Source organism: Ciona intestinalis, chromosome 4 (genome assembly GCF_000224145.3).
Source record: "Ciona intestinalis chromosome 4, KH, whole genome shotgun sequence".
Lineage (NCBI taxonomy): Eukaryota > Metazoa > Chordata > Ascidiacea > Phlebobranchia > Cionidae > Ciona > Ciona intestinalis.
The window spans coordinates 915,793-931,415 of NC_020169.2; the positions used below are offsets into that span (position 1 = coordinate 915,793).

The 15,623-nt window shown below is 34.5% G+C and overlaps 3 protein-coding genes across 4 annotated transcripts in view; all 3 read right to left on the minus strand.

The window, feature by feature from the left end:
* The window catches only part of LOC100179578 (protein dopey-1), a 33,115-nt gene extending 27,534 nt beyond the window's left edge, over window positions 1–5,581 (minus strand). For both annotated transcript variants that reach the window (XM_009859958.3, XM_026834399.1), the window contains exons 1-11: window positions 5,232–5,581; window positions 4,853–5,028; window positions 4,534–4,673; window positions 3,963–4,183; window positions 3,484–3,682; window positions 2,962–3,110; window positions 2,443–2,549; window positions 1,909–1,950; window positions 1,397–1,549; window positions 945–1,029; window positions 217–363 (exon numbers count right to left, since the gene is read on the minus strand). In XM_009859958.3, the coding sequence (XP_009858260.2) occupies window positions 217–363; window positions 945–1,029; window positions 1,397–1,549; window positions 1,909–1,950; window positions 2,443–2,549; window positions 2,962–3,110; window positions 3,484–3,682; window positions 3,963–4,183; window positions 4,534–4,673; window positions 4,853–5,028; window positions 5,232–5,372 (1,560 nt within the window). In that variant the 5' untranslated portion in view covers window positions 5,373–5,581. The remainder of the gene's footprint in view (window positions 1–216; window positions 364–944; window positions 1,030–1,396; window positions 1,550–1,908; window positions 1,951–2,442; window positions 2,550–2,961; window positions 3,111–3,483; window positions 3,683–3,962; window positions 4,184–4,533; window positions 4,674–4,852; window positions 5,029–5,231) is intronic.
* A 1,389-nt stretch (window positions 5,582–6,970) lies between these two features.
* On the minus strand, window positions 6,971–9,223 carry LOC108949470 (glioma pathogenesis-related protein 1-like). Its single transcript, XM_018811766.2, has 9 exons — window positions 9,072–9,223; window positions 8,885–9,005; window positions 8,588–8,686; window positions 8,356–8,511; window positions 8,181–8,296; window positions 7,867–7,958; window positions 7,766–7,810; window positions 7,559–7,706; window positions 6,971–7,504 (listed from the first exon to the last, which is right to left on the minus strand). Exons 1-9 carry the CDS (start codon window positions 9,152–9,154, stop codon window positions 7,369–7,371), a joined length of 996 nt encoding a protein of 331 aa, XP_018667311.1. The 5' UTR covers window positions 9,155–9,223; the 3' UTR covers window positions 6,971–7,368.
* A 3,251-nt stretch (window positions 9,224–12,474) lies between these two features.
* LOC100186650 lies at window positions 12,475–15,397 on the minus strand. Its single transcript, XM_002119702.4, has 4 exons — window positions 14,904–15,397; window positions 13,514–13,803; window positions 13,205–13,405; window positions 12,475–13,105 (listed from the first exon to the last, which is right to left on the minus strand). Exons 1-4 carry the CDS (start codon window positions 15,253–15,255, stop codon window positions 12,944–12,946), a joined length of 1,005 nt encoding a protein of 334 aa, XP_002119738.1. The 5' UTR covers window positions 15,256–15,397; the 3' UTR covers window positions 12,475–12,943.
* Between the last annotated feature and the right edge of the window lie 226 nt (window positions 15,398–15,623).

Sequence of the window (15,623 nt, forward strand, 5' to 3'; positions counted from 1 at the left end):
ACATAACACATAACACTAAAGGTGATACTGATGAATTTAGCAGTTTTGCTAATGTATAACCGATAATATAGAATAACCTACAATATAAAGCAAAATTTTAATTTGACCACTAACCATAAAGGACTAGTTTACAATTTTATATTTAGATAAAAATAAGTAAAATGTATCTGTTAAAAAAAGAGTTGTGCTTCATAATACATTTAGAAAATGACTTACATTGGGTTGCAGTGGTTGCGAATGTTTAAGTAGGACATTACAAGTTGTTAACCCGTCGTATAGTTGTGTGTTGGAGAGACTACCAATGTTTGATGTCATAATGGTAGTCAGGTGACACATTAAAGTTGGCAAACTAACTGTTTGTATCTGGAATGTTTGTTTTTGAAGTTAAAAACAAGTTACTACCAGGCATATTGTTTTCCCCAAGCATAATATGCTATCTTTTCCATAACCAATATTGGTGAAACAGTTTTACCAAATGTATTTTTAGCATTATTCTGAGAAGCCCTATTTAGATTGAGCTATAATTTCTTGTAATAATAGTAAAAAATTTGGTACCGAAACTAATTTGTCAGAAGAGTGTTTTGCATTTAAGAATTTGATTGAGGTAAAGACTTATGGTATACTGAGCAATTAGTTGTGTAACTACAGATATGTGTTATCTATTCTATATGCCAATTAAAACTTAGTATTTTTTCGGGAATGTTATTAAATGGTTAAGGCAACTGCAAATAGTGCTTGGTATAAAGTGTTTAACAGTGTGGAAGCGATATTGATAGTGTATGACTTTTCAGAACATGGAAATGGGACTGACTCATTTTTACAATCACACATTACGGTTCAATGCTTATATATAATACAGCAGAAACAATTCAATTAAATTTACATTACAATAAAATTATTAAATTACAACAAAAATAAATTTGTTTGTTTTACACCTCACTTACCTCTGCGTAACTTTCCAAGTCAACAAAACTAAGCAGAAGGTGAATAAATTGACAAATTTCTGAATACGATGTAGTGGACTCACACCTGATAACAAGGAAATGAGCATACTGGGTTATAAAACCTATCTACATATATTATGAATATACTCTATGTCCAGGTACATACACAAAACTGTAAAAAAAATATAAGAAACTGTTTTCTTTGTGGATGCGTCTGTCCTAGTTATGTTGGACAAATTGAATGAATTAAAAAAATAACCTGTACAACAGTGTTTTTTACATGTTTACCAATTTAGGAATTGTTTTAGGAATATATATTTTATTTTTCTATCTTTTTTAAGTACCATATTCAAATTGGCCAATATATATTTGTTATTCATTACACTAGTAATTCTCAAATCCCCCCACTTCATAATAATTTAAGACTAAGTCATGTAAAGAAACATACTCACTGCTCATTATCAGTTTCACTAATCAATATGTTTGATAAATATTTCCATATATATGTTGGTTCGAACACACCCAGCAATAGATTTGCGGTCTTTGATATTTCACCCAAAATTAAAACTCGTTTGTCATTTTCAGATGTTTCAGTTGATCTATAACTGACAGTGAAATCACTTTAAAATATAGAAGATGGGAACTGGCAGTACTCAATAGTGTTCAGTTAAAAACATTCCTCTATGCTTGGTTGTGTACAATGTTAATCTAAAACTAGTCGTTGTGCAACAGTTTTTTTTCGTAGTAGTGTTTGGATGTTACTTTGCCTGTAAAGCTGTTTTAGTTTCAAATCAACTCTGACAGAAATATTAAAAAATATTTAAATATTTGCAACATATGATAAATGTTTTAACAGTTTGAATAAAATACTTCTCATTAGCATTGCTGTAAAACAATTTAAAGATATAAAACTGTCCACAAACAAAACCATAAAATAATAATTAATCAGAATAGTAATTCCTACTTTGTTGATGATTTGACATGCTCCACTGCTGCTTTTAAAAGTCTGAAATGTATCAGTAATTAGCTGACAAAGAATTCTTTTGTTAATAGCCACAAACAGGATTTATAGTAAGTAGGCAACCATTTGAAAACTAGCCATCGGCTAAATCCCAATCACATAGTATATAACTAGTTAACAATATAGGTCTCATATGAACAATGCAACCTGTCCTGTAAGAGTGTAAATTATTGCAATTTGCAATAATCTGAATAAACAACAAATATATCTATAATGTTGTTTAATTCATAATAGCTTACTTTAAAATTATCACAGTAGACCTACACTGGTCTATTATTATCATTTTAACCTGGCGCAAAACAGTAAAGGACAGATAGAAATTTATTTCAAATGCAAACAAAACAAAAAGTGTAATATAACAAATAGTTTTGTAAAACATTATAACAAAACAAAGAAATTTACACAATATATATAAATTGTGTTTTAATATGATTTAACAACCTAAAAAATTCAAATACAAATTCCAATATAACCCACCTAAATACATGAAGCAGAACTCTTTCAATAATGACAGGACCAACTTCGGTTTTATCTAATAAACTTACTAGAATACGAAGTGGGTACAATTCTTCTATCACAGATAACTGCAAGATAATGTTGAAATGATCAGATCTATTAATACAGTCTGACATTGTATTTATCATATCCATATTAACACTAAAAAAGATTTAAATAAAACAGTTTCATTACCATGTAAACGGCTATGTAAAATAATAAAATCAGAAATTTGCAAAAAAAATCTTCTAGCTACCCAGCTCTGAAACAAAACACAATAAATTTTGCTACATTTGTTTATATAGTAGAGTAGGGGAAGACGGGACACCTTTAGCACGTAATATCCAAATATCCTGATCGTGTTTTAAACAATTAACAACGGTAAATAGGAGTCATGAGGATACAGTTTTATATTTCTTTAGTTGTTCTTTCTTTACTACCAGATGGGCCGAGCAAATGGAATGAAAAGGTGTCCCATCTTCCCACACTCCACTATCTTACGTTGGTATTAGATGATATTTTTTCAGTTTGTCTGCTCAACATATTCACAAGTGATTCAATTAACATTTGTTTGGAATATTTTTCAAAGAATGTTGGTAACTCAGAGCTCTCTAAACTTGAAACACTGCTTTGCTTGCTTTGGTCCACACCTAGTGAGAAATATTGCATTTATTTATAAAACAATGATTAGTCCTATTTACAAATTGGACAATAGTTGAAAAATATTACAGAAATTAGCAAAGCAGTAACTTTATTAAGGATTAAGGTAAAGTCCAAAAGGTTTTTATACATAATAAATAATATGTATAATATATATATATTTGTGTATATTTAATTTTAATTTTGATTGGTTATTAATATTTTTATAACATACCACATTATAAAACTAAGCTAGAAACTTTGGGGGAGCCTAAATATTGGATAGACATAGACTGTGTGAATATGTGTTATTCCTTTTTTAGAGTGGCATTTCTTGTTTATAAAAACAAAATACATAAATAAAAAAACTGAGTAACTATGAACCTAGCAGCCATGAATATAGGCGTCGATTCAGAGACATATCTCGCCTCAGCAAGCATTGCAGAGCTGCTTCCAACAGTATACAAGCATCAGTGTATAGGATGGGTAAGTTGGACAGGGGGCAACATAATATCAAAACATCCAGTGATGCACGTTGTGTGAGAACAACATTATCTTGGAGTGATTGGCACAGTGCTGTGACCTGTATGGCAACACATGGTAAGATGAATTAAAAAGGGATTAATACTGTTAAGCTATTGGCTATTGTGAATTACTAATTATACTCTAAATACCAAACCAGACGTGATATTGTTATTACATGTGAATAACATTTTATAATCCACGATTGGCATTATAAAAAACATTTAGTTTTCTTTGGATAAATAATTATTTTTACAGATATTTCTTTAAATGGACAGCTGTAAACATGCAGAAGATTACTCTATAAGTATTCGTCACAAACTAAAACATGAAATATTTACCATAACTTCCAAATCTGATCCAATAATAAAGAGTTGATCTTCAGTAGAGCGCTTGCGATCAAATTTACGAAGAACAAGTTGAACGGCGGATAAACGAGCAGATGGTGAAGACAGAACACATCTCCAGATGGCTGAGTAGAAATCAAACGCACCAACACGCTCACACACCCTCTCTAGCAACAGATCGGTTCTTTCAAAGTGCTCAGTGCCTTCGTCTAACCCTGGGGCAGTGTAGTAAAATTTTAGTAAAAAATAGTGATAAAATATTTTATATGTGTCAAATGTGTGGTCTTTGCATGATTTTGGACATTATTTTATGATGTGGAATAAAAGTATTTTTTCCTGTGTATTCTTTTCCTGGTTTTGCAAATGATTCTTAAAAGTTTGGTTAGACCAATTATACTGTCTGTGTGTGTATAACAATCCCTCTTTTTTACAGGTTAACATATTTAAACAAATTTACTCTGTATATATATATGAAACAAAGCAACATACCGTACCACTAACAAGTACTTGTTGTATTTGTTTAGCTCTCATATTATAAGTTTAGTCTATTGACAAACACAGTTACCTGGCAACAGACCAAGTATCATTCCATCTAAACATGTTCGGAGAGATTCTCCAAGAGGCAACATGTGCGTTTCATATAAATTCAAAAGCACTGGCCGAACTTGTAATGATGCATTTGAAAATAAAGGAAAAATTCCCAAGCTGTTTGTATAAAAAAGGTTAGCTACGGCAAATGCAATAAAACTACAGCTAAAAAAATTCCATAACAAAACATAATATATATATAGACTTTTTTAAATCTATACTTAAAAACAGAAAGCCAATAAAACTAATTTAACATTACCATAAAAACGAAAAAAATTAAATATACAACAACTTACCTATAAATATATAGATCTGCTTTTAGAAGATCTGGTGCAATTATTTTAAAAATAGAGTCATAAACGTTGATTGCTTTCAAATGAACACCACCCGGTAATGCAGGGTGCATACACTGTGCAAGCCGTTTGCCAATTGTAATCTTTTTAGGAATTACTTTAAACTTGGAGTTCAAAACCTGACAAGAGATGTAATACAGTTAGGTTATGAATATTTTAAATGGAATATTTAAAAGAAAAACAGTGATGCATATAAGAATCACTTAAATACAAATGGTATAGGTGTATAACGTTATTAAAAGTTAAAGATCACAACTTCACAGCTAAAGTAAATAAAATGCTAAAACTCTATACACTAATTCCATAGGCCTACTGCTACTACCTTGTTTAATTTTCCAAGTGCAGAGATTAGATCGGCCCATTCACTAGATGATTCAAAGTTACGAAGACATTTCTCAACTGCATTCATGTATTGCCGATATTTGGAATCATCTAACATTGCTTGTTCTTCAGACGACATCATGTTGATAGTGGTTGAAAGTTATGACTTGCGATGATATGAGACAAAATCAATACTACAGTTGCCCAGACTCAAACAGCAAAGTTGTTGAATGTGAACACACATAAGAATAACATGTTTTCAATTTTTATTGACAGATTTTTCACCATTGACACTTAACAAACACATGTTACTACTAACATGGAATAAATCTGAAAAAGTACAGTACTGACTACTAACTTAAGAACAGTTGTTTTCTAGACTTGAATAACAGCAAATGTTAACCTACACAATAAGATTGGCCTAGTGTAGTATAATGGGCGTTTATTCATGTGATAACGCTCCGGCACTCTATCGGGCGCAAATAATTTAACAAACTAGTCTGCTTTTCTTTGCTGTTAATTTTTTATTGAGCTAAATATGCTAAAATATCATGGCTAGTGCCCCAGTGTTCCAGCCGTTATGTTTAATTATAAATGTGCTGACACTGCCGACTACTACTATCACCGACCTGTACGGGTGTACTCACTGTACTGTACAGCGAATCAAAGCATCTGATCTCGTGCGTAAGCTAGTGACGTCACCATTGGTGTGTTTTGAAACACAAGAGCACGTGACTATGACCGGTTCTTTGCGCAACAACTTTCGTCGACACGTGCTCTTTGATTTGGACTGTAAATTACTCAACGTCACCACTAACTTTTCAAATTACTACTAACTTTGCAAATTACCAGTCAGGTTTGCAAAGTTAGTAGCGATATTGCAAATTACAAGTCAGTTTTATTGCCAGGTCTGCTGTTTCTTGTTGCTGTTTATCTTGATGGTATTCGAAAAGTTAGAATGGAACTCTACGTTATTTAAAATCAAGTGTGTAGTCCAGGATAGCAGTCGCTGCCATGGTTAGGTCGTTACAGTTTCGGTACAACGGATGTTCATCACCAAGCCTAGACATTAAGGATGTGGATCGAAGGTATGTTTTATGTAATGCAATGAATAATTGTTTCCCTGATGTTGCAACTTTTGATAGAATGTTTTTTAAACTGTATGCAGTTGGTATTTCATTCGTATAGGCCTAACACCACCCTAACACGCACAGTCTTATAATTTGTATTGGCATAACTGAGGCGCTTTTTTACTTGCGATGATTTTGTTGCTGTATCTCTTTTCAGGCGTGTAGGGCAGAAATGTTGCTGTAAGCCTTTGTGTGCGGATCAAAATCTCTGTGTCCGATGTATATATTTAAGTCTGTGTATTTATCCGTTACGTTGCGGTATTAGTTTAAACTGATTCAAGTAAAACATTTCCAACCCGCTGCCGCTGGTGCATTATAGAGTCATCTAAATCTACCACTCCGATCTAAATCATCGGACATCTGGAATGAATTAAAAAAATGTTTTATCGAATGTGATGTAGGAGCATTGCCTATTGATCGTACATATGCGTACGGAGGATTTTTGAACCCTATAGGCTCTAAACTAAATCATAGTCCGCGATGTACATGTTTGTCAGAACTTGTTTTTAATTACCCACTAACGTAAAAGGGCACTTTAAGATTTTGTATTGTTTGTTATTGTAGAAATCGCACGTTTAGCTATTTAGCCGAAAAAGTACAAGAAAATTTTATTGTGCATATTTATTAAACAAGAGCTTATTGCATTCCGAAACAAACCATCATTTAAAAAATTAACATATCGTAATGTAGAATAAGAATATCGTTACCGTATAAAGCACATATATCCAATATTTTCCTTTCTTTTTTAACGATTAAAGACGCCTCATTAGCATCGTACGGATACGGTTATATAATTCTTGAAATGTTCTTTGTTTATTACTAAATGGGTTAATAAAATAGAATGAAAACACGTCTCATCTTACCCAACCCCTACTATATATATGGTGTTGTTCGGTCGCGACAGTTTAACGTTTATATACAAAGTCTTACTCGGCAGTGGTCAGAAACGTAAATCTATTTAACTGTGGTTCAATACTGCAAATTAAATCAATTTTGATGTTTTGGCGATCATTCTGTTGATAATGAGTCTTTTCCTTTCTCGTCAGTTGGCGGAGGAGCTGAATTATCAACTGCGTCGCTTTGTGCATTTCCATTCTTTTCGGTTACTGCTCGACTGTTCCGCAATCCGTTTTTGTTATAATCTCTGAGCAGTAAAGATGTAAATTGGCGGTCAAACTATTCTTTTGATGGTACTTACATATCGACAACAGAAGACACTCGCCGTCGTTTCCTCCACGCTATTAATATGCTAGACTTGTCAGCATAATGAGTGTACCAGTAATAACCGACAATTCCAGCACCTACGAGCACAAGTACAACCCCAACGAGGGCGCTTGCTATAATATCTGCGAAAAAAACAATAAAAACTACTAAATTCAGTCCGAACCTTTTAAAGATATCTTACCTGCATTGTTATCAAGTGGGAATATGATATCTCTCTTCTCGTTATCTATATAGGACATTTTTCATAACAAATAGTTTGAAACATTTTAATTATAAACTTACGACATAACGCATCGTCAGGGCATGTATCCTTGGATCCACAGTCTGCGCATCGTTCGCCTATCTTGTACAAGTTTTCTCCGAGCACGTTACCGCTGCCAAATTATAGTTAAGAAAAATCAGCGGCATATAAAAAATTAACCATAAAGTTACAAATGAGTTAAACAGAGAACAATCACCAACAAAGTGCGACTCCCAAAACAGAAAATAATCACCAACGGCAACAAATTATAACAGAAGTAATTTGAATGAAATCTCGGGTGAAAACATATAGGCTAAAAAAGTTACTTTCATTTCAACTCTATTAGAAATCTTACCCTGGAGCGTATTGACACACCATGTACATTGCTCCTTCCATGACTTGTCCTTCCGCTCGGAGTATAGGACACAAATTCCAAGCACATCCAAGTTTATACGAATTTGCCCACACAATCTAAATTACAAATAACGATTAAATATTCGTTACCCATAAAAACACCTATAGTAAATCACTTGAGTGTAGTGGCCGCATTTCTTCTTAGGTGTGCACGTATGGTTATGGAAATCATAATCCACATATTCATCGAACCAAACTTGTACTGGTCTCACTGGATCAAAGTTATCTGCTAGATCGCCCGTGGCAGCCCACAAATTTTCACCATTTTCTTTCTACAAAGAATATAGCGACAACTTTAAATTTAATTATATAAGTCATAAAATAATTATAACTTAGTTTAACACTTACATTCCATATCTTTGTTTTTCTTTCCCCTAACTTACTGTGTCCCCATACACAGTTCTTCGCATATCTAAGTGATGTAACAGCTAGACCATCATCCCATGTCTGTGACAAAATACATGAAAAGCTATATATATACGACAATTCACTTACATACTATGTTTCAAAAAATTAAAAGATATGTTTATTGAATTATGCGGCGTTTATAGTTTGACAGCCTGTACATTTCGCCGTTTTACAAAATGTGTACACATTTTTAAAACTTATGTACCATTCAAAATTCAAAACTCGCATATCCTTTACCATAACACGCATATTAGACGGTATAGGTTCCTCTCCTTCGCTGCCAATAGTAGCTCGAAACTCATTATGTTTATCGAGAACTAACTTCGCATCACTAGGGGAAGGGATGGAGCGTCTGTGCCTGTTCACAAAATATCGATTTAAAATGATTTCACGTTATATACTGACCCCGTTTCACTATACGTGCCTTGAGCGATGACTTTCAGAAGCTTTGTCGCCGTTCAGGTTGTTAAAACTAATCATAAGAGTTAATATTTTCACTAACAACATGACAGTCGAAAATACCGTTCTCGAGTTTAATTTAAAACATTCGGTCACATTATCTAGAAACAGAATTTTAGATATTAATATGAACACTCACACACGGAAGCACCTTAACCGCTAAACTGCTAATGTAACAGTAATCTCCACTCCGCTTATCCAATGTTTACTGAGCAAAATACACGGAGTCGGTTACTGCCTTGGATGTTGGTACATGAAGCTCTTGTAATCCCTAAAGTTCTGGCCAAGTGGTTCAATAAAATGTTGTCAAGGGCGCCTTAAAGCATGTCTGTCAGATAAGCCTGAGTCTAGCACCTTTCCAGTCCTTTCCACGCACTTGGTCCCCAATTCTCATATATCGATGGTCTTTAGCGTGCCACCTGTATTGACAGTGATCGGTACATCGTTGCCACAGCAATGCAATTCGCGTTATTTTGGTCTGATGATAATGTAAAAACTCTTGCGGTGTAGACTGCCGTCACAAGCGGCAACCCTTGGCAGCTTACAATGGGATGGGTCAATTTTAGCTCCTCAAATACTTTTCAGTCGCCTGTCGTCAACTTTTGAAGTGCTCGTAAGAAAACCACTTCACAGGCGTAATGAACATGCTGGAGCTGGTGCTGTATATTTTATACTGATATATTTGAACTATGTCCGGTATATTAAAGTGAGGTGGTCACATATATTGACCAACTAAAAATATTGCTTTTTTTACTAAGTTGTTTTTTCGTCAAATAGCAATTTCAGTTGTTTTAATCTTGCACTATATACTTACAACTGTACAATAACTCCAATCGAAATCTATATTTAAACTACATTGATATTTCGACAAATGTATGATTTAGTTAATGTTTGACAACCAAACTTCTATTCTTTGTATATTAGTACTATTTTGTAACATATGAATACAGCGAACATGGAAATAACCAAATTCACTTAAACAAAATCGATATATGGTCATGTGTAGTGTTTGTTTAAGACGAGTTTACGTCACAAACTTGAACCCATGGCCCTTTCTAATGTTTGGAAGATCATAGCAACATGAACATGCTTATATTTTGACAACGACATTTTATTTTACGCAATGAGTAGTATATTTAAAAAAATAGATTTTACTTTTAGGTAAATCAGAGCCATAGGTAAAATCAGAGCCATAGAAATACCGAGTAGTCCAACCCATAATATGTGCCCAAAATTACACAGTAGGTATAGAGAAAATGCATGTTTTTCGATAATTTGAAAGGAAACCTTAACTTAAAAATAAATTTAAAGGTTGGAAAGTCTAAAAGATATGCGTAATTTGTTTTCTGTGTCGAAAAAAGTCAAAACGTGATTTAGAAGCCGTGAATTTGTAACATTTTAGTCATTTAATATGGGTAGTTTTTCATATGCTTCGCAAAGAATGTTTGGTAAGGTAAATATATGCTATTTTACGCCTTCCCACAAAAGAAAACCGCAAACAGAACTTAACAAGTTCGTTTAAATTCATTGCAAAAGTCACCGCTTTTGCTCGATTTTGGAAACAAGATGGCGGCAGTTAAACTACTCGGTGTTTCTACGACTCTGGGTAAAATAATACAATTAGTCAGATGCGCTGAAATATTTAGCCTCGTGATGGCGCCATTAAGTTGACTTTTATATTTTCGATCTTGTATCTTGAATTTCTCATGTTTATTTGTTGTTCTTTTAAATTATTCTTGGTTATACAATGTTTCTACGATAGGCAATATAAAAAGGCTCAAAATTCTACCAGTCGGAGTTATATAACTTCGACGTACCGGAGTTGTTGCGCAAAAAGGTAATTTTATAATTGCACATAATGTCCCAAACGAGTGGAGATAAAGTTTAAGTCTCCGCATTTTTCGTTCAGGGAAAGGTTTATTGTTGACGTTGTTTCTTACTAATAGCGCTTTTAAGGCCATGAAACATCACTGACAAGAATCTCAATGGTATCACTCGTTCTTGATCAAAGCGGGGGGTCCTGTATTTGAGTGGGGTCATTATTATAGAACGCAAGTTCGCCCCACAAGCTTCGCTGCGCAGAATATTACATCAATATACAGAATTTAAAATAGAGATTTAATATATCTCGATCCTCTAACTGTATACCTAAAATTACTCAAATCAAATATGAATTACCTATTACCTTATTTGACCGAACACGCATTCCGTGATGACTTGGTGGTACATCGTTGAATAAATTAACTTAACTCGCCCTTTTTCTAACGTTTGGTTATATAACTAGTAATTGTTGTCGCAACATTACTGCGAATTTAAAGCCGATTTAGTCGAATAAAATTCGTTATCGGGATCATGGACGACTCTGCTTATACCCGGATGGGTGGTTATCGTCCAAACAGTTTCAGGTTACGTCGTTAGTTTTCGTTTAAGGTCAACGACAACGAGAGTGCTCAAAGCTGATGAAATAAGGATGGATTTAAAAATGAGTGACGTTTGTCGATGTGTCTTGTCCCGAAACGCGGTGTATTTGTACATATAAATTATTCTTATCAACAGACTAACATCGAAAAACATGCAAAAACATCCAATACTGCAAGTCTAGTAATGTTTAATTTTACAACTAACATTAATTAAATGAATGTTTTTTAACATATCTTTATTTATTTCTTTTTCTATACTGTATAAGTTAGCACGATGGCTAAGTTAGGTATTGTCTAAAACTAAAATATAATCTTCAAGATGACGAAACTAAAATTCATTTTAAATAATGTGTCTTTGTGAATAACATTTGTGTGTGAATAAGTTTAACCAGTTTGTGATAAACAGTTAACACGATTTGAAATAACTGTGACTCACTTACTGATGTGTCCTTGCTCTTATAAGTTGACACGCGGTTACGATTGTAGCTGTATTGCTAAACCACAATCATCACTGTAGAAACAAAGCCCATTGTATCAATTTACCTAATCGAATGACGTAACCAAGAGTCACCCCTCTTAATAACATTAGTGATGTTGTTGATTCGTATCAGAGACTCATAGAGACTGACGGGCAATAAAAGAACAAACGAATTCGCTGTGTATTTCATGATTTACAGATACGAGCTTTCGTTTCTAAAAGCAATAAATATTGCCAATATGAGATTTCTCCTATGTTGTGTTGGATGGTGACTGATTATTCGTTACATAACTAACGCAATATATTTTATTAACTTTTCAGTGCACTTTCTCCTCACTTATACGTACATATAGCTTGCTATATATAAGCCCTCTGATAAATCTAGGCTATAATTTATGCCCATTCTACACTCATCATTTATGAATTACTGTTTATAGGACTTTCTCGGCTGTTCAAAAATCACAATTAAATAAAGTGTACAGTGGTTGCCTATATTATCGGAAATGGGTGTAACGAACAACGATCAAACAAAATAATAAGTACGGTTGGTAAAATAAGTGGCATGCATGCTGGCCGCCTAATAAGCATGGCAAGTTTACGGCCGATACATTTTGTGGCAGTGGTCAATCGTGCGCACGCAACAACATTAAACAACGAACAATAAAAGTGGTCATGTCTTGTCACGATAAATTCGTTCACTTTCGATGTTGCTTATATAACCCACTTGTGCGTACAGGTAAAGAATACTGAATAAAAACATTGTGCAAATAAAGGTACGGCCACGTATATCTGGACGCAAGGACGCGACAACAATAGTAGCTGGTACAATGAAATAACAAGAAACAATAAATAGATAGAATGAAACTTTTTCATTGAAACGTTTCAGATGGTTGTGAAGACGGTGGCAGGTTGACGTCAATCGAGGGTCGGGTTAGAATACTATAAGCAGGCTCTCCTTAGAAGATCCGCGACACTGAAAAGTTCTTCTTTAACCAGACTCTCTGCCTCCCTGTCGCTTAGGTTGCTTAATGGGCAAGTCAATCTTGACTTATCAAAGTGATTGTATGAAAATGTTGAATCGCTGCTTGCAATTATGTTCATCTGAAAATACGTATTTGTTAAATATATGAACGTAAAACATACCAAACATATTGTCTCTTGTAAAAAAATAAAAGCAAATCTAATTTTATTAAAACTTACATCTTGTTGAAGAAGCAGTATCATAGTGTCTATGGTTCCTAATATCCCATCGGTCGACTCTCTGAACAACCACGGGTGATTGTGAACCAGGCAGTACGTTGACTTCAGTCTATCGTGAACGTACTGGCAAAAGCTTCCCCACGATCGGCTGACAATTCGCATTGGCGCATGCCTTTTTCGTGGACTTCGGTACGCGTTGTTCTGAAAATAAAAATAAAACCGGTTGTAAAAGACCGTCCTTATTTGCATTATCAGATCTAGACTGGCTGACAATGTTATCCAGTCTGTGGTTATGTCACACATGCTTACCGCTGTTTCGATGGCGTGTTGTAGCAGACTCAAAAGGTTTCTTTTTACTTTGTCACACTGGGGAGCTGATCTTCGGTTTCTGGTGGCTTGTTGCGTTAGACGGCTAATGAAATCTTCGAAATCTTTGCTCATGCTGTTATCTTCAGTTTCTTGTATACGCAAATCGTTTGAAGCAAACACACGTCGTGGAAGATTTGCATAAACCGCAGGCCAATCATTCTGGTCCGCCATGCGTTGCAAAAGTGGTGTCGCCGACACATTTAGTTTGTCCAACATTAGAACAAAAAGAGCTGTAAAATAAAAACAGTTTTGTTATTACTACGCTCATCTAAACTGTAGTCTAATTAGTTTAATAAGTAATGATCTTGTTTTTTCACAATTTTAATGTCATTCACGTTCAACATTAATCAATAACCCCAGCTATTTGTTGTATAACAAACAAGTCTTACGCGGCCCCGCGACAAATAAAATTGACGATATTGCGATAACATTCTTTGTCTATTATGCGATTTATACACTTTCAAATCCCGATGCTAATCGAATCATTGATTGACAGTAGAATGCGTCAACAAAATCGAACTCACCCTAAAAGCATCTATTTAATCTAAAAAGTTATTATGCAATACTTTGGTAATTACATTATCAAACGATTTAAAGTTTCGAATTGATAAACTCCACGCGCGTTTAGCATACTCTTTGGAAGACCTTTATGAAAGTAATTTATGCGGCTACCCGCTGAAGCTCTACACCTGATCGTTGTGAGATAAAAGCAAATTCCGTTCCGGAGCGCATCATGCATTATCTAATAATTAATTTCTCAAAATGTTGAAAACACACCCAACATTGCTATGCCAGCCGCAAATTCAAAATGAAACTTTGACTTTTTAAGGAGCAACGCGTGATTTTTTCTTATGTAATATTGTGTTTACAACACATGACAAATAAATGGGTCTTTGCCGAGAAGCAGAAGTCAAAGCAACGTTTTTACGTATTAGGCTATGTTCGGCTTATAGGGCTGATCACGAACAAGGGATTAACACAGGTAGTACGATAAACTAATGTCGATCTCCTGAGATTTTACATCCCCATATAGTTGGGAGACAATTAATTACCAACACCTGATGACAAGTCGACCCCTTAACCTTTATATCATAGCGCTGGTAAACAGGTAATTTGAAAGAGATCTTCTCCGAGTCTCTTTCCCTTTAATAGTTTATTTAGGAGATATTTATAGCTCGTGCGTATTTTCGTATCATGTTCGTATCACACGCGGTTTTATTTTGTGTCCTCACCTGCGGAACATTTCAGCACGGCACTGGCGCGTCTATGCAGGCATACAAAGATAATGTCTAGATTTTATATATAGGAAGTGATGATGATCGGCACTCACCTAACTTGAAGAAAGCAGGTACGTTAATTTTCATGTTGAAGCCACCGCAGCTTTGTTTTTTGTAGTTGAAATTTCCATTTCGCGTTCCACCAGCACATAGAGGTGACGTTTTATGCTCGGGATACACATAATTTGGTAAACAGTGACAGACATCACTTCGACTCGTGCTCTGGATGTCTGCTGTCTGGTTTTCTTTTTCACAGCTAGTTGACTGGTTGGTTTTTGCATCCCGATTCAATGGATAAGTATTTCCACTATTGCTTGTGCCGAGTGTTGCATTCTTGCGTCTTTCAATATTCTTTGACTTTTCGTTCATTTTGAAGCAATCTGTACTTTCAAAAACTTGGTGCATTTTCTTTGGTCTTCTGTTTGTCAACAAAATCACTGATCTTCCTATTCTGTAGCTTATATCTCGCTAAATATCACGTTCAGTGTGTTGATATTTGTTTCAGTATCAAATAAACTCATCAGGTTTCTGCAATGTAATATAAAACATAAAATATTTCGCCTTAGGTTGCTACATAAATAAGACCACAGTTTACAACGCCTTTGACCGCCGCGCGTCCATCCCGTCTTATTATTGTCATAACGTAAGTTTCTACGAAATTGAAGCGCTTTCTGGCAACTTAGTCAAAATGCCTAAAACTGCTGATCACGAGAATCGCATGGCAATGCTGCCGTAAACTGAACAGTCGCAAATTTTATACTGGTGAAAAAAGT